This window comes from Salmo trutta, chromosome 8, assembly GCF_901001165.1.
Source record: "Salmo trutta chromosome 8, fSalTru1.1, whole genome shotgun sequence".
NCBI classification, from domain to species: Eukaryota; Metazoa; Chordata; class Actinopteri; order Salmoniformes; family Salmonidae; genus Salmo; species Salmo trutta.
The window spans coordinates 43,771,736-43,791,079 of NC_042964.1; the positions used below are offsets into that span (position 1 = coordinate 43,771,736).

The window sequence follows — 19,344 nt, forward strand, 5'->3', positions numbered from 1 at the left end:
TCTCTGTTCACTCCCAGTCAACACTCATTTTGATTCTCACAAGCTCCGTTCACTCCTAGTCAACACTCATTTTGATTCTCACAAGCTCTGTTTACTCCCAGGTCAACGCTCATCTTGATTCTCTGTTCACTCCCAGTCAACTCTAATCTTGGTGCACTCCACCATCTTTAGCATCTCTCAGAAACGGACTGTGAAATATGCTGCATGCACTGTGGATGCGTGTCCTGTAAAAGGATCCATTCGCACACGGAGTGTGGTAAGGCTTAAAGGGGTACAGTAGTTCACTTTAGTTTAATCTTACTTTCAATTTATCCCTTGAACTATCACTTTAATAATATTTTTTTTGGGGGGGGGGGGTTGGACAATATTGCAGGATGGATTGACTCACCAATGGCCTGGGCCAGGGCAATGACCACCTCCTGGCACGTGGTGAGCTCTGTGACGCCACATACGATCCGCTGCACTCCATCCACCCACACTTTCAGCTCCATGGCTCTCATTGAGGGGGCGTCGTCATTCCTCCTCCACACAAGGGGGCGCTACACAGGATCTCTCCAGCAGTCTATAGAACAGAGAGACTGTCAAATGCTGGGTTTACTATATTGCAGGAACCTTGCTCTCGTGTCTTATTGCTTTGTCATATTCCTCTCCCATTACTGCTACAGTCAATATTGGCAGCCATAGAGTCCCATAGAATCAGAGCATTGCATTTCCAAGCTGATGCAGGTTACATGGATAGAAAAAGGCTTATAAATCAAAACTGCACACTCTCAACAATTAGAAATCTGTTGCTGCTGCACTACATGCACTTAAAAGCTACTTTAGGAGTCCCTCTGTAGCTACTACCAAGGACGAAGAAGAAACTTCAGCAGAAGTTCAGTTACAGTTTCTGGTTTTGAGGTACACATTTAATCATTGGAATAATCGGTTAATGCAGTGTCTGACAGTCTGTCTCGAAGGCCCTATCTGACGATGGCGGTTCTATTTGGTAATGCCTACGGGAAAGCTTTCTCTGGTCGCTTGCATGAGGAACCCTTTAAACTGCTGACACAAGCACCTTAGCTGAAAGGCACTCATTACAGACCTGGCAAGGCATCAGGCAGACGCAACAGTGCAGATCTGAGCTGCCAGCCTCCCGGGCCAGGGAAACACAGATGCCCGGAGTTTAAGCGTCATTTTTTATCCCCCTCACGGAACGGCCCTCCGTTTTCCTGTTTCGTCCCATTATCCACTTTCTGATCCTTAACTCCCTAATGACAAGTGAGACGGCAACAGCTCCCTTGCCTCTTTAAGCATCTTCATCACACCTGCTGCCAACCTCACAACAATTCCCTGTCACGTTCCCTCTGGTTCGACGCCATCCTGCCGCGGGTATCCCTCCGAGACGCCTCTGGTTACTGAGGCCTTCCCTGACTGAGCTAGCTGTTCAGGGGCACCACGCTATGTATACAGGCCTTTGGACTCCCGGAGGCAGTGTTGTGTTGCACTGGGAACTGGCAGAGTGATTTGTAACTATAGACAGTTACTGCAGAATCTCCAGGCCAGAGCCGCCTGGTAACTGGCTGTAAATAGGACCATTCCCATGCTGCACACAGCCCAGGGGTAGGAGAGAGAGGTGCAGGCTGCCAGGTGTTAAGTGTTCACATGGAAATTGTATTTTGGGTGGCAGAGGAGGAGGTAAGGATATGGGATTATATGATACAATGTAGAAGTATGGTGTTTTTCCAATCTAATTAATTCCATTCCTCAAGCATTTGATAAGATCATACAAATACCCTTTGTGGAATACTGAGAAATATGGATTGGGGTATAGAATCTTTAACCACAGGACCTCTGAAGGCAGGGGCTGGGTGTCAGACTGAGGAGCTCCCTGTGAGATTCTCTCTCCATCCTCTATTCTCAACATCTGTCACGTGTTAAGTTTAACTGAAACCACCCTTCTTCGACTGAGAGCCTCGATGGAAAAAGAAGCTTGACTACTAAGGATGAAGGATGTCATTATTTCACAAGGGTGAAATTGTGGTGTACATATTGGGCGGGGGAAGTAGACGGGGTCCGGGGTGTCCTCCCAAAAATGCAAAACAAAGAGCAAATGTATCCAACAAATGTGTAGTCACATAGTTGATGTAGTCATTGTGTGCTGTGAATATGGGAACAAATACTTCACTTTCTACTACTTTAATACACAAGTGAATTTGTCGCAATACTTTTGCTCCCCTAAAATGGGACTATGTACAAAAAGTGCTGTAATTTCTAAACGGTTCACCCGATATGGATTAAAATACTCTCAAATTAAAGCTGACAGTCTGCACATATGGAATTCCATAAGTGTTATTTCATAGTTTTGATGTCTTCACTATTATTCTACAATGTAGAAAATAGTACAAATAAACCCTTGAATGAGTAGGTGTCCAAACATTTGACTGGTGCTGTATATTTTTTTATATGCTCTGATTCTATAGGATTGGCTGGCTGCCAATATTGACTGTTGCAGTAATGGGAGAGGAATATGACAAAGAAATTAGATACTAGAGCAGAGTTTCTCAGACTCGGTCCTGGGGCCCCCTCTGGGTGCATATTTTGGTCTCCTTTGGCAGCACCCGTACACAGGGACTACAAAATGTATGAATTTGCACTTAGATCAAAGTTATTTCTTCAATGCTAAAGTATTTGTTTGGGGTGAATATCAACAGTCATGGTTCTTTGGTGAATCATGTATAAATGTCATCTGACTCAGAAAACTCTTCAAAGTGGCTTTGTAGAAAACATCTGTCTTTCATCAGAATATTGATGTAACTTTGGATGCCTAATGCCTTAATAGATGTTATTGAACAATGTGAAATACATAATCAATTATCATCAATGTGGAAAATACGCTGTAATGATGACACAACATTGCTAATCAAATACAGTACTACTGTTACTGTCTTAATGCCAATTGACACTCAATCATAGTTCTGACCCGAGTTGAACTAACAAAGACCACATACACACAATATTGTGTGTTCCTAATTACCAAGAGGACATGGTATGGACACATCTATGAGAATATTTGTGCTGAAGTCATTCGCCCCTCCACCGTAAGATTATCACTTAGTACTGGGTATTAGGCAACCAGATGCAAGCACTGCCTCAGAATTGGCAGTGGAGAAACTTGAGCCCTTGAGCGTCATTTAGCCTACTTGCAGTGTTTGAATGCTACACAGACAAATTAGTATAGCTACATGCATAAAACATTTGATAGTGTGTTTACCTTAATACCTCAATTCTGGTGGTACCACTACCAAATTCACTTTCAGTCAGGAGTGGGAAATCTGGACTTTTCTTCAGTACAGACCTACCTTGACTATAACTAAATCATGACGCCAGTCTAAAGGGCAAGAGATTGTGAAGCACGATGACCTAAAGATGGCAGGTCTCCTTGGTCTTTGGTGGTTCCCTGCTCAGGGTTCGAGCACATGGCTGAAGCCTGCTTTCCCTGACAGCTGAGGGCCTACAGTATCTACAGTTTACCCAGGAAGGGTGGCTGTCTGGCCTGGCCTCCACTGAAAACCTGGAGCTAAACTTAGGGTTCCCTTTAGCCTGGCCCACTATTCAACCTGCATTCTCTCCGTGCCTTGAAGACGGGGGGAGGGGAAGGACTCTGCTGCACAGTAAGATCACAGAAGAGTGAAAGGTCGGCAGTTTTGCAAATATTCGCAGGAGAGAAAATGTGAGAATATAAGTGGCTGTGGTTGAGCCACATAATAAATTGTTCTTTGATATCATGATGTTGCCTGTTATTAAGTTGAGTTATTTATTTAGTAAATAGGAAATCCAAACACTATACTAATCCATTAAAAAGTACAGTTGATAAAATAAACAGATATTATTCCAGATTTTCCACTGGTAAAACCAAAGATGAACCTGAGTGATAGACCAATGCACTACGGAGAGAACTTTAAAGCGTCCAAGGATGTGTTCACAGACGGGGGGTTGTTCTAACAAGTGGTACACAAACAAAGAAGCATGCTGACGAGGGGACCGCCCACATTGGCAGCGCTGGCATGACTGGATGCAAACAATATCTCGCCATGGCAACTAGCCCCTGGATTTGTAAGGCCCCAACAATGCTGACCGGATTGGTTGGCTCAGCCCTGCGAAAGAACAAACATTCACTGGCAATTAGGAAATAATCCATGTTTTTCTGTCACTTCACATTTTTTCTACAATATGGTCAGAGTGGAGTGGACTAGACTATGGATAAGCATAAACTCTCTTTATCAAAGCTAGAGGTAAGAGAGTTCCTCTGTGCAGGTTTTGTCTGGTTAAAATTAGTTTTTTAAACAATACAGGAGGGGAAAAGTGGTGCAGCGGATGACATTGAACATAATGACATCATTCAGCATTTTTACTCCATGTCAGCAATTGATGACCGTCACAGTTACACACTCATCACGCACGCGCGCACGCACATCAGACACATTTGCAGAATCATAGACAAAAACACAGCCACAGCAACGGACAATAAAAACAAAGCCACATTTTCTGGGCTGGCTTGGTGGGGTCTTGGTGTGAGTCTTATCCCCTAGTGGATATTGTTTGTAAGGGGCCGAACAGAGCCCTCTTGAAGCTAGAATCCGCAGTTGAAACAATTAAGTGTCACACCGCCTCGGTTTTGGTAAAAAGCTGAGGGATGGGCCTGGACAAATGTAACCACCCTCAAATTCATAGGGTTATGGATGCAAGGACTGACCACCCATGTTATAAACATTATGGTTTTAACCATGTTGAGGCTATACAGTGTTTGTTTACATTGGAGCAAAAAAGTGCATATCTTTGGTTATGATGGGGTAGGACAATTGAACTAAGCTCATGAGGCACTTCTAAGTTATATTCTTCAGGGATCAATGGGTGTCTTCAGAAAGATTTCATATCCCTTGACTTATTCCACATTTTGTTCTTACAGCCGGAATTTAAAATAGTTTAAATATATTTTTTTCTCACCCATCTAAACACAGTATCCTATAATGACAAAGTAAAAACATGTTTTCAGAAATGTTTGCAAATGTATTGAATATGAAATAAAGAAATATAAAATTTACACAAGTATCAATACATGTTAGAATCACCGTTAGAAGTGATTACAGCAGTGAATCTTTCTGAGGAAGTCTATAAGAGCATTGCACACCTGGATTGTACAACATTTGCAATTTTGTTATCCTGAAAAACTCCCTTGTCCTTAACGATTACAAGCAACCCATAACATGATGCAGCCACCACTATGCTTGAAAATATGGAAAGTGGTTGTATTGGATTTACCCCAAACATAACACTTTGTATTCAGGACATAAAGTTAATTGCAGTATTAAATTTACTGCCTTTTTTCCAAGCAGGATGCATGTTTTGGAATATGTCCTTCTTTTCAATGTCAATTAAGTTAGTATTGTGGACAGTGGCATGTATTCATGGATGCCAAGGGAATGTACCTATAAAATAACAAATTAATTTATCTTTTGTCTCTCTGTGTTTCATACTTTTTCTACAATTCGCAAGAGTCTGAACGCATCTCACCAGAGAAAGGATCCGAGCGAGCGAAACAGCGCCCCTCTGCCTGTGTAGGCCATCTGTCTGATGCTGTCTGGTCAAAAATAGTATGACATTGTTGCTGCCGTAGCGTTGAATGCAAGGGAAACCAGCGAGCATTTGGCCTCCCTTGATAGAAAAAAAGTATAAAATAATAGCCAATCAGCATTGCGCTAAACTGAGTGAGCTCAAATATGAATGGTCCTGGCGCACCAAAAAAAAAAAGTGTGTAGGGAAGACAGTTTGGATTTGACTTCACGCCTACACTCTTAGAAAAGAAAGGTGTTATCTAGAACCAAAAAGCATTCTTCGGCTGTCCCCATAGGAGAACCCTTTGAAGAGCCCCTTTTGGGTCCAGGTATAACCATTTTTGTTCCAGGTAGAACCCTTTTGGGTTCCACATAGAACCTTTTCCACAGAGGGTGGAAAAGGGTTCTATGTGGAGGAGTGCATCACATCGAGAGAAATTAGTCATTGACAGAAACAACTTCAATTGTTGCATCTTGTGTTGTTTTCCTAAATTAGTCATGGATGGAGATAGGAATTTGGACTTGTGGTTTTACTTAATTCTCCATAATGGCGATTCTGATCCAACCATAAATGTATACATTGTGCTCCTGGACTGAGAGGATGGAAGTTCAATATGTAGATAGATGTAGAAGGCTAATGTTAACTAGCTAACATTGCTCGCCAGCCTAACTTCCTTTCATGGGCAATCATTTTAGCAAGGTAGCCTAGGACAACAAAAAATAAAAGCATGTACTGTATGACAGAGCCATAGACAGGATGGCATTGGTGTTTCTCTACAAGTAGGGTGAGTCAACATGTTTTTTCTGCACGCTCGCACACACACAAAACAAAATCTGAACCATGGACAACCACATCAGATGTTGATTGGACTAAATATTTTTTTGTGTATTAGACTAAGCATAGGTGATTTGATGATGTTGAAATGTTGAAGTTGATGGTGCTGGAATATTGATGGTGCTGGAATAGTGGAGGCAGCTCCTGTTTTCTTTGCTACTTGCGGTAACACTCCATGGTTGTAAATCAATAGTTGTTAATGTAACCGATGTGAAATGGCTAGTTAGTTAGCGGTGGTGCGCGCTAATAGCGTTTCAATCAGTGACGTCACTCGCTCTGAGACTTGAAGTAGGGTTTCCCCTTGCGTTGCAAGGGCCGCGGCTTTTGTGGCACGATGGGTAACGATGCTTCGTGGGGTGTCAGTTGTTGATGTGCGCAAGGGTCCCTGGTTCGAGCCCGGGTTGGGGCGAAGAGAGGGACGGAACCTACACTGTTACATTAAGTAGTCTGAACATTTCGGAAACAACTTGCTTGACCATGCTGTAGTTCATGCAACTGTTTTTTTACATGCAATATGCTTTGTGGACTTCACGGACAGAGGTTGCTCCCTGGTTTTGTGATGAAACAAAAGTGTGGTTTAATTTATTCTACCACTGTGTCTTCTTATTGTCCCGGCCTTAGGCCTATATATCCCGGCAGCAATGCATATGAACTAACAGGTTATAAAGCAAACAACGCAATTATCACAACACATAGGTAGCAATATAGCATTTTGTTCTGGCTTGGCTTCCCAGTGATTTTACCCACACACCGCTACCGACTGCGGAGTAACTACAATGTTGTTGATCCATCCTGTTTTCTCTGATCACACTCATTAAACTCCGTAGCTGTTTTAAAGTAACCATTGGCCTCATGGTGAAATCCCTGAGTGGTTTCCTTCCTCTCCAGCAACTGAGTTAGGAAGGACGCCTGTATCTTTGTAGTGGCTGAGTGTATTGATAGACCATCCAAAGTGTAATTAATAACTTCACCATTATGTGTAGGCCAGTGACACAAAATCTCAATTTAATACATTTTAAACTCAGGCTGTAACACAACAAAATGTGGAAAAAGTCAACGGGTGTGAATACTTTCTGAAGGCACTGTATATCTTTAATGCAGAAGTCCAAAAAATTGATGTAGCAAGTAAGGATTCTAGATTTCATTTACCAGCTCTCCATTGCAGAGAGTTTATCAGCCTAATTGTGCTGACATTTTTTGCCTGTATTTTATACTAATTGTTGGTATGGTGACGATGCCTTCATGCTTCTGAAACCAAGCCAAGGGAACTCTGTCCTTTGAAATAGCTAATAGAAATGTCAAAGTGGGTGGCTAGTCTTTCAAGTGTGAAAAACTGGAAATGTCAAGATTATACCTGAATTTTACCCTTGGATAAAGTGACATTTCATTTTGAAGCAAAGATGGTTTGGAATTAAAATGTGTAAAATGTCTGACTCATTCCACCAGAGCGAGAGGAAGGCCTAAACAGACGATTGATGTTAGGGTGCTGAACTGGAAATAAAATGGATAGTATTGTTGATTGGCAGTCGGCATCGTCAGTCATTTGTCAAATATCTCCATCCCCAACCGTTGCATTCTTCCCAAGACATGCCATATTCAACAGGTGAGATTTTCCCAGGTAAGCCCCTCTGCAGGAGGACCACAGACTTGTCCCACTCTCTGCCAGTCTAAAATTACATTTAATTTCACTTAATCTGACGCCAGTTTTACTGAGTACAGACGGATCCCCGGGCAGCCAAAATCACTTCATTTCCTGGTGACATACTGTAGGTTGGAGTAATGAACCAGGCAGAGATGAACTGCTATTGACCCAGTTCGGAGGCTGGGAAGCTAGCTGCAGATAGCAGGCATGGCATCGCAAACAACATGGCATTGGCAGAGGAGTTCCTAGGATGGGCTCGCCTGGAATTATATCACAGAGATTTCCCAAAATGTCCCGAAAACAGGGTGTTTCCAACACCTGTTACAACACCTGTTAACCACGTGACTGACATTTCTTACTTACAATGAAACTTGAGCCTAGACTTACCTTTCCAGCAGCATATGCAGCAAATTTTGTTTTTAACTTATATAACAGGGAGCTTCAGCTTAGTCAGTCACCAAACAGCCAGTTTTGGTCTCTCTCGTGCCCTTTAAGACCGATGGAGGAAGGAAGAAAGGAATTCAACTCCTTTGGACCGAATCAGCTAGTCTGATCAGTAGTTCCAAATGCCTCACTGGCATCAGATTTTAAAGAGGTTCAGTTTATAATGAAGGCAGGCAAGGACGTTAATTGAGCCTTCACATATGGTCAACTAATGTTAAAGCTGATGCTTAGTTTTAAAATTCATAGTGAGCCAATATGAGAAAAAAAAGGAAACGATATGCACTTTGCCACACAGAGAGCTGTCAGTTTTGTTAGAATCAGGGGAGGTTATTATTAGTAGTAGATTGGTAGCCTTACACTCAGTTAAGAGAAGTTAATTTAAAGTCACCCAGTGAGGTTACTGAGGAAAAAATTTACTGCGCCGTTGTGGTGACTCACTGGTCACAGCGAGAGTCTATTTCCTGATCTCATTCAGCTGGAAATGACTGAGCAAATGCTGCTCCAAGAACAATTCTAGCACTTAGTTGTTCATCTATAGTTGGAAAAGATTAACTTTCAAATCAATTCTGTTATATAGGCTTCAAGAGTTTCCAAATATAAAATGACCTTCCCAAGTAGGCCTTTTCTTGACAGATCACAGGATGCTTGAATGAGCTCACTCAGGTGTTGCGTAGTTGGACTGACAGGGTGGTACTGGCTAGTCTTGCTTGGCCAGATTTACTAGATGACTTTACCAGAAGATTGGAAGATTTTGCCTTTTGTTTTGGAAGGGTTCAGTACATGCTTAGAACATTGCGCTTTGGAAGGGTTGAGTACAAAGAAGAGACACATGGTAGAGCTCCACATGACCAAGTGTGGCTGTCTAGATCTCTAACTCTGTCTGCTCTGAAGGGGGGGGGGGTACAGGATTAGTGCCTCATGGAATAATTGAAGGGAAAGACTGCAGCTTCTATTGAATCTCAATTTCAGCAGACCAGGGGTAGTTCAACAGGACACGATATGAAGTATCTTCAAGTTAAAACACAAAATGTGCCTTCAACTGATGCTGCTACTTATACAACAGTCTGGTGGTCTACTGTAGTCGGCAGACATTATCAAAACCATATCTTCCACTACTGATGACAATACCAGCGTAAAAACAAAATAGTTTTTTGAATCCGCATGTTTGGTTCATAACGTTTTTTTTTTAAATAAATGCACAGCCGCCTTTTCCAGTTCTAAGGCCAACCTACACCAATATGAATAGTGAACTATGACACACGGCTAAATCAGCTCGCTCTGTTGGTCACATGCTTAAATCCCATCACTCAGGATGGCCCACCTAATCATCTTCCACTGCGTCGCTCCTAGTGAGAAAATGTGGAGCCTCAAAAGTTGAACGTAAGCAGCTTGGGGAGAGCAATAAGCTGTTAACCCTGTAAGAGGAGCTTATGTTGACAACAGGGGAAGGAGAAAGCCAAGTAGTAGTAAACAAGCCCCAGCATGCAATCTGTCATGTGTTTTCACAAGTTCATCTGAGTTCTCAATAGTCCTTTTAGTAACTGGTGTAACAAGGCGCTCAATATTTAAACGGAATGTACAAAACATTATGAACACCTTCTCTTTCCATTACATAGACTGACCAGGTGAATCCAGGTAAAAGCTATGATCCCTTATAGATGTCACTTGTTAAATGTATTTATATTTTATGTCACCTTTATTTAACCAGGTATGCTAGTTTAGAACAAGTTCTCATTTACATCTGCGACCTGGCCAAGATAAAGCAAAGCAGTGCGACACAAACAACAACACAGAGTTACACATGGAATAAACAAGCGTACAGTCAATAACACAATGTAAAAAAAGAAAGTCTATATACAGTGTGTGCAAATGGCGTGAGGAGGTAAGGCAATAAATAGGCCATAGTAGCGAAGTAATTACAATTTAGCAAATTAACACTGGAGTGATAGATGTGCAGATGATGATGTGCAAGTAGAAATACTGGTGTGTAAAAGAGCAGAAAAGTAAATAAAAACAATATGGGGATGAGGTAGGGCACCGGTTTGAGTGAGTCAAGAACTGCAACGCTGCTGGGTTTTTCACACGCAACAGTTTCCTGTGTGTATCAAGAATGGTCCATCACCCAAAGGACATCCAGCCAACTTGACACAACTGTGGGAAGCATTGGAGTCAACACGGGCCACCATCCCTGTGGCACGCATTCAACACTTTTGCGAGCCATCGGAAAGCCTCCCTGGTCTTTGTGGTTGAATCTGTGTTTGAAATTCACTGCATGACTGAGGGACCTTACAGACACTTGTTAGCCTAGATTCACAATTTGAATCAGCTTTGTAGTGCTAGGTCAAAAAACAAAACGTGCACCCAGAGGGCTCCAGGACCGAGTTTGGGAAACACTGTCCTAGGCCACTATTGTATAAGGAGGATTTCATGAGGGAGTTCAAGTAGGCTAGCAATTTGTGCTACTGTAAAACAGCATCTAGATCAGAGATTCCATGCATGGGTGAGAGGCAGGGGTACACAATTCCTGTCCGGCTCGAGGACCACACTATATGTCAGGTTTTCCACCTTGGCCTTTCACAGGCTAATTAAGACCTGGTGTGTAGACCCTCAAGACACACTAGTTGAAATAATAACTAGCTTAGCTAATAATTAATTGCTATATGCATTGTGTACCCTTTGTTTTACCTTTAAAAAAAATAGTTTCATCCAAAAACAATGAGCCCTAAACATGTGCAACCTTCCAACACTCCCCCAGCTATGCTCGACAGAGAGGAGTTTTAGCCCATGTGCAATTTTCACTTTAAAATGTATGCCAAACAAAAACAAATGACTGCAAAGTTAAACGAAACAAAGAATTCTATGCACAAGGACTACTTTTAACAATTTCCACTGAAGATTTGACAAAAACACATTTACTTGAAGAACAGTGCAGTTGCAATGTTTGGCAACAGAATGACGGCACAGACAGGACAAACAGTCATTCTGTTACCAAACTTTGCATCTGCACTGTACTTCAAGTAAATGGGTTTTTGTCACATTTTCCGTGTATGTTGTTAAAAAGTAGTCCTCATTTCTTTGGTTTATTTTAAGGATGAACTTTAATTCCAACTGTGGGTCCTGGTAGGCAACCTGTAATTACAGCCTAGTGTATATACTCTAGCAATGAAATAAGGTCCACAATTCTGGAGAAACATGCTCAGTCTCCCCACAGGGGGAAGAGGAGGTCTATAGTGGGGGGTGTCAAGGTATAATCCTGGGGGTTTCTCTTGATGTCTGAAGCTGCCTGAAAACAACTGTTTCTGCTCCACCCACTGTACAACCCTGGTAACCCCTCAAAGATGTTGGACCCTCTGACAATTTAAATTTGTTTTAGTTAAAACACACACTATAAAAAGTACTTCATCCCCAAAACTGGTCTGCTCTTTTAGGTTTAGCGAAGGACGTTTTCTGGTGTTGTTTCATTCCAGCTGTACTGTATGCCTCCATTCACCTCTTCCCAGCATTTTATTGGCAAGCAAATCCACCCGTATAATCCCAACAATGCCTCATTTGCTGTGATGCCACTCATCAGGTATGTCACCGTTAACAGGGATTCCATAAAACCTGTGTTTGTGTTGTTCACCGGCTGTGCTACAAGCATGAATACAGTCTCACAGTCCTTTACCTCACAGATTAGTATCAATCCTGAAAGAGCTTTGAACTGTTACACAATGTAAATTCACATCTAACACAGCCCCATACATGGACAGTGTATTGATGTGAGGAGATAGGTGCAGAAAAGTGCATGGAAGTTTGTCAGTGACAGTACAAACACGTGTTGGCACTTAGAGTAGTCTGCTTGACTTCAGTGGGTTGTCTGTGTTTGATTGCACATTGTCATACCAGATAATCATCCACTTGTGAAGGGCAAAATAACCAAACCAAAATATATTGGACTGTTTTAAACCGTAAGAGCACACAGCCACAATTTGAAAAGATGTGTGTTTGCTTTTTCTGAAACTTCTGCTGTCCCTTTTACAACTTGTAGTTCCACTTTCAGTGGTTCTTTATTTTACGATAAGCCTATTATTTCCATTGCTTTAATAGGAAATTACCGGTATGTATATTCAAATGAACCCCAAAGAAACAAACAATGAATTGGTTATTGCATTGTGTGATTACCATTGTACACTGTAACTTTTCAGTAAATACCTGGTAACATATGTACCATGAAATAAAGTGCTACTCTAAATGTCCTTGGCAAGAAGCTCAATAGGGACTCAGACTCCAACTTGTTAGACAAACAGTCAGCAGAAAACAGAACTGCCACATCAAACAAAGAAATGAGACGGAAGGTTCAATTCAAACAAGCAGAATTTATGCTTTGGCCTGAAAAAAATATAATAAAAATCACCACTGTCACATAAAATAGGTAAATGGTGAAATATTGCTGGTAAAATTCTTCAGAAGTATTCATACCCCTTGACTTATTCCACAATTTTATGTGATACAGCCTGAATTCAAAATGGATAAAATAAATGTTTCCCCTCACCCATCTACATACAATACTCCATGATGACAAAGTGAAAACATGTTTTTAGAAATGTTTGCAAATTTATTGAAAATGAAATACAGGAATATCTCGTTTACAGAAGTATTCACACGCCTGAGTCAATACACGTTAGAATCACTATAGACTCACAGCTGTAATTGCTGTCATTCTGGGTAAGTCTCTAAGGGCCCGATTGCGACTTAGGAAATTATGCCTTTCTTACGCACGCCTTTCATACGCACTTCTTAGGAGTTGGTTTTCAGACTTACCTTATGAAGGTGTATAATGGGCTTTGCTGGCGTGGTTCCCTTGCGCGTGCTAAATAAATGTAATTGAACCGCTGAAAATCCTCCCACTTGCTAGCCAACAGATTTTCTCATGGATTTTTCATTCAATAGGGTTTTCAGTACATTTATCTTAAGCCATATATTTAAATACGGTGTACCATTAAATTTGAATTTTTTCCAGCAGACTCAATAAAATATATCTATAAAATAGGTTCAGAATATTAGGGGTCAATGAAAGAAAGGCATCGACAGTGCCTTCAGAAAGTATTCATACCCCTTGACTTATTCCACATTTTGTTGTGTTACAGACTGAGCTCAAAATTGATTAAATTGTTGTTGTTTTTCTCACCCATCTACACACAATTCCCCATAATGACAAAGTGAAAACAGGTTTTTAGACATTTTTGCAAAAGCATTGAAAATGAAATACAGAACATTTACGTAAGTATTCACATCAGATTCAATATTCAATAGTCTTTCTCTAAGAGCTTTGCACACTTCGATTGTACAATATTCTTCAAGTTCTGTCAAGCTGGTTGTTGATCATTGCTAGACTGCAATTTTCAAGTCTTGCCATAGATTTTTAAGCGGATTTATGTCAAATCTGTAACTAGGCCACTCAGGAACATTGAATGTCATCTTAGTAAACAACCAGTGTGTATTGATACACCATCCAAAGTTTAATGAATAACTTCACCATGCTCAAAGGGATATTCAATGTCTGCTTTTAATTATTACCCCTCTAAGATTGGAAAGCAGCTGTGGTCATCCCCCTCTTCAAAGGGGGGGACACTCTTGACCCAAACTGCTACAGACCTATATCTATCCTACCCTGCCTTTCTAAGGTCTTCGAAAGCCAAGTCAACAAACAGAGTACCGACCATTTCGAATCCCACCGCACCTTCTCCGCTATGCAATCTGGTTTCAGAGCTGGTCATGGGTGCACCTCAGCCACGCTCAAGGTCCTAAACGATATCTTAACCGCCATCGATAAGAAACAATACTGTGCAGCCGTATTCATTGACCTGGCCAAGGCTTTCGACTCTGTCAATCACCACATCCTCATCGGCAGACTCAATAGCCTTGGTTTCTCAAATGATTGCCTCGCCTGGTTCACCAACTACTTCTCTGATAGAGTTCAGTGTGTCAAATCGGAGGGCCTGTTGTCCGGACCTCTGGCAGTCTCTATAGGGGTGCCACAGGGTTCAATTCTTGGGCCGACTCTCTTCTCTGTATGCATCAGTGATGCCGCTCTTGCTGCTGGTGAGCCTCTGATCCACCTATACGCAGACGACACCATTCTGTATACTTCTGGCCCTTCTTTGGACACTGTGTTAACAACCCTCCAGACGAGCTTCAATGCCATACAACTCTCCTTCCGTGGCCTCCAACTGCTCTTAAATACAAGTAAAACTAAATGCATGCTCTTCAACAGATCGCTGCCTGCACCTGCCCGCCCGCCCGTCCAGCATCACTACTTTGGACGGTTCTGACTTAGAATATGTGGACAACTACAAATACCTAGGTGTCTGGTTAGACTGTAAACTCTCCGTCCAGACTCACATCAAACATCTCCAATCCAAAGTTAAATCTAGAATTGGCTTCCTATTTCGCAACAAAGCATCCTTCAATCAATCTGACAAACATACCCTCGTAAAACTGACCATCCTACCGATCCTCGACGATGTCATTTACAAAATAGCCTCCAATACCCTACTTAATAAATTGGATGCAGTCTATCACAGTGCCATCCGTTTTGTCACCAAAGCCCCATATACTACCCACCACTGCGACCTGTACGCTCTCGTTGGCTGGCCCTCGCTTCATACTCGTCGCCAAACCCACTGGCTCCAGGTCATCTACAAGACCCTGCTAGGTAAAGTCCCCCCTTAGCTCGCTGGTCACCATAGCAGCACCCACCTGTAGCACGCGCTCCAGCAGGTATATCTCACTGGTCACCCCCAAAGCCAATTCCTCCTTCGGCCGCCTCTCCTTCCAGTTCTCTGCTGCCAATGACTGGAACGAACTACAAAAATCTCTGAAACTGGAAACACTTATCTACCTTACTAGCTTTAAGCACCAGCTGTCAGAGCAGCTCACAGATTACTGCACCTGTACATAGCCCATCTATAATTTAGCCCAAACAACTACCTCTTCCCCTACTGTATTTATTTATTTAGCTCCTTTGCACCCCATTATTTCTATTTCTACTTTGCACTTTCTTCCACTGCAAATCTACCAATGTTTTACTTGCTATATTGTATGTACTTCGCCACCATGGCCTTTTTTTGCCTTTACCTCCCTTATCTCACCTCATTTGCTCACATTGTATATAGACTTATTTTTCTACTGTATTATTGACTGTATGTTTGTTTTACTCCATGTGTAACTCTGTGTTGTTGTATGTGTCAAACTGCTTTGCTTTATCTTGGCCAGGTCGCAATTGTAAATGAGAACTTGTTCTCAACTTGCCTACCTGGTTAAATAAAGGTAAAAACATTATTTTTTTTAAATACCATTAGGTACTCTTTGTGAGGCATTGGAAAACCTCCCTGGTCTTTGTGGTTGAATCTGTGTTTGAAATTCACTGCTCGACTGAGGGTCCTTACAGATAATTGAATGTGTGGGGTACAGAGATGAGGGTAATCAGTCAAAAATCATGATAACCACTATTAATCGCACACAGAGTGAGTCCATGCAACTTATAATGTGAATTGTTAAGCACGTTTTTACTGCTGACATTTCAGCTTTTCATTTTTTATTCATTTGTCAAAATGTCTAAAAACATAATTCCACTGACATTATGGGGTATTGCGCATAGGCCAGTGACACACAATCTCAATTTAATCAATTTTAAATTCAGGCTTTAACAACAAAATGTGGACAAGTCAAGGGGTGTGAATACTTTGTGAAGGCACTGTAGATTCTTTCCAACATAGATGGTTCCAGAATTGGGAGAGAGCATGAATGTTATGGCACAGTACTGTAATTTAAACAAAGCCTTGTACATGAACATGATGACAGGTTTGATTGAATCCAACCCCTTGTCACACAGAACTTTCAGATGGGCTGGAGCATTACACAAGAGTGCTAGTTGTTGCTCAGCAATGTTTAATATATATATATATATATATATATATATATATATATATATATTTGTAATCATTTTCAGGTCCTGTTCACATGTTGAAGCGAGTTACAGTAGTGACCGCACGCGGTATTCTGCAACCAGTCCAGATAGTCCAGATATTTGTTTAGGTCACATAGCCTACTCAAGGGGGCCCTACATCCATAGGCTATTAAATTAGGGAAAATTCCCCTAATCCCATCTGGCAATATTTTTTATGTGATCAGAATTTTTTTTAGAAACCTAACTTAATATTTGAGGCCACCCAAACTGTATGTGGGTGTATATTTCTCTTGGTGGAAATAACATAGATGAATTAACTTAGAGAGAATGAAAATGCATTGGCTATACAATTTTACATTTGCAGCTATAGGCACCATCATACTTGAGTTATGGTGGGCTCTTTTTTCGCTCTTAACGCTGTACTGCGAAGTGGCCTTCGCATTGACTGCGCCTATTGCAAAAATCCATTTACCTCTTTCCAGCCGCAGTCCTCCGGCTAAAAGTGTATGAGAAACTCCCCTCTTTCTCTGGTCCCACTCTGAATTCGCTCAGGCATTCAATCGGGTGATAGATAATTGTTCTCTGCAGTTTCTTTTATCGCATAATCCAAAGGTTTATATATTGTGCAAATAGGCTACATAATTAAAGTTCGCACTCTGCATATCCACGCGTGTTTACTGCAATCTGTTGTAGGACATCTGATTCCAGCTCCTTTTTGTGTAATGATGGCAACTGTAAGGGGACTTCTGGGTAAATTCACTTCTGGGTAAATTCCTTCAGCCTTCACAATAAAGGTTCCTCATATAACATTTAAAAAACGTTTACAATATTAAGCTATCTTCTCACCAGTCACCTAGTAGTTAAGCTTAAGTGGAGGAAATAAATGTAGACTACACTTGCTGATACAGCTGTCTGCTTTAGATAGGGCTTCTGGGTAGATCCCTACTTTCATGGACGCACAATTCATTTGTTGCACAGTTCAATATGTTTTTGCAATACAACAAAATACAAATTACATTTTAATATGATAATGTAGCAATTAAATTGAGATTAAACTGCGACATGGACTCAAACTTAGGTCCCAGTATAGCTCTAAGGGTACGTAGCCTACAGTGGTGGCTGGTGGCACTAAAAATGGGGAGGACGGCTCTTTGTAATGGCTGGAACAGAATAAATGGAATGGTCTCAAACACATCAAACACCTGGCTTCTGTGTTCTATGTGTCCGTTCACTCCATTCCATTCATTATTATAAGTCGTCCTCTCCTCACCAGCCTCCTCTGGTAGCCTACCCTTAGAACTAGAGGGACCTGAGTTTGAGTCCAGGGCGCAGGCTATGTTCGTTACACTACCCCACTTCTTTGGGATGTGCACAGAATGTATCAAAGTTAAGCCTTAATTAAAAACATGGATTTCCTATCATTTACTAAGCAGTTTCACTGGGGACTTTTATTTTGATGGCAGTTATCGGAATAAGAAGTTATATTATTGCCACTTGTTGGTTATTGTTGCTAGGATTACAGATCTCTCATTGCACAAGCTTGTAAATTACATTGTAATGTAGATGGAACACTGCAAGGCATTGTGGACAGGTTTAAAGCCACACATACCAATTGGATCCGCAGATCCACTTCTCCTCAGGTTCTGAGCACTTTACAGTCAGCAATCTGTAGGAATGTGCTGTGTTTATCAGTAAACGCATTAACTGTCTCATCTGCATCACCCTAAAATTTTTATTCCCTGATGATGTAAAATGATCTACAACCCTACCAATGATCTGCTTTTGAGGACACCCTTTAGCTAATAGGCCTTTGTGATTCTCTGCAAGCATTTTTGTTCAAATAAAAAGCTAGCAGGAGGTGTGTGTGTGTGGGGGGGGTGTTCAAAGCCTAAAATGAAACAAATTATATACATAAGACAATTTGGAGGTACCTAGAAGGCACAACCATATATGCCTAACATCACTGCTCAGGATGGAAGCACTATAATTGCTCCAGTAATCAACAACTCACTGTAGGAGATTCCCTTAACATTAACTCTCTCTCTCTCTGTCTCTCGCTCTCTCACTCTCTCAGTCTCTCTCTGTCTCTCTCTGCAGTGTGTTGCATGAGTTGGTCCGTTTTACTTACCCCCAGTGTGCAGAGAGACCCAGAACCCATCTCGTGCTACATCCAGTACCACTGCAATATGAAGATAAATATAAAGACAAACAAAACAAAGACAAATACATATTTCATTATAAGTGCATATGCATAAAGAATTATAATGCATGGGTGCACTAATAGCTTGTATTGTATTGTGCATTATATTGAATTTTGCATATGCATGAGCTTATAATGCATTATAAAGAGAGCACTGATAGGAGGTGCTACCATGCATACAGTATAAGTAAATGTGGCTAAATGGTTTTGAATTTGTTGCAGAGGATAACACTACTGATATATAAAGTCCATTAAACCACATAGCACTCACTACATTATACCTTTTAGTGGCTGAGTAGTTTCATCCATACGGGTGACGAAAGGAAGATTCTGATAAGTTTGTATCTTGTGTTGTATTCTCCCTCCTTACAGACGTCATACAGAAAGTTAAAGATTCACATAAAGCCCAGCTGAAGGAGAAGTCTGAATTTGTGTTTGAAGGCATGTCAGTGGATTAAACGGCATTTACACAGAGCTACACATCACACCGGGAGAGAGTGAAGGGGTTAATAAAGAGCATGAGATTCTGCAAATTGAGGATACATACAGAAGAAAAATATCATCAGACACTTCACTCAACTGCAAAGACATCTTCAAACTCAAACCTGGTCAAAGACAAGAGAATAAGAAACCCACCAGAGCTGTAATGACGAAGGGCATTGCTGGCATCAGAAAAACAGT

General features: G+C 41.3%; 1 protein-coding gene across 3 annotated transcripts in view; it reads right to left on the reverse strand.

The window, feature by feature from the left end:
- LOC115199042 (ras association domain-containing protein 8) overlaps positions 1-19,025 on the reverse strand; it is a 32,020-nt gene extending 12,995 nt beyond the window's left edge. The window contains exons 1-3 of one of the 3 annotated variants that reach the window (XM_029761558.1): positions 18,945-19,025; positions 18,592-18,642; positions 389-562 (exon numbers count right to left, since the gene is read on the reverse strand). In XM_029761558.1, coding sequence (XP_029617418.1) covers positions 389-500 — 112 coding nt within the window. In that variant the 5' untranslated portion in view covers positions 501-562; positions 18,592-18,642; positions 18,945-19,025. Of the gene's footprint in view, positions 1-388; positions 579-16,935; positions 17,186-18,591; positions 18,643-18,944 lie in introns of those variants that run through there. The other 2 variants (XM_029761556.1, XM_029761557.1) reach the window with 2 other exon arrangements.
- Between the last annotated feature and the right edge of the window lie 319 nt (positions 19,026-19,344).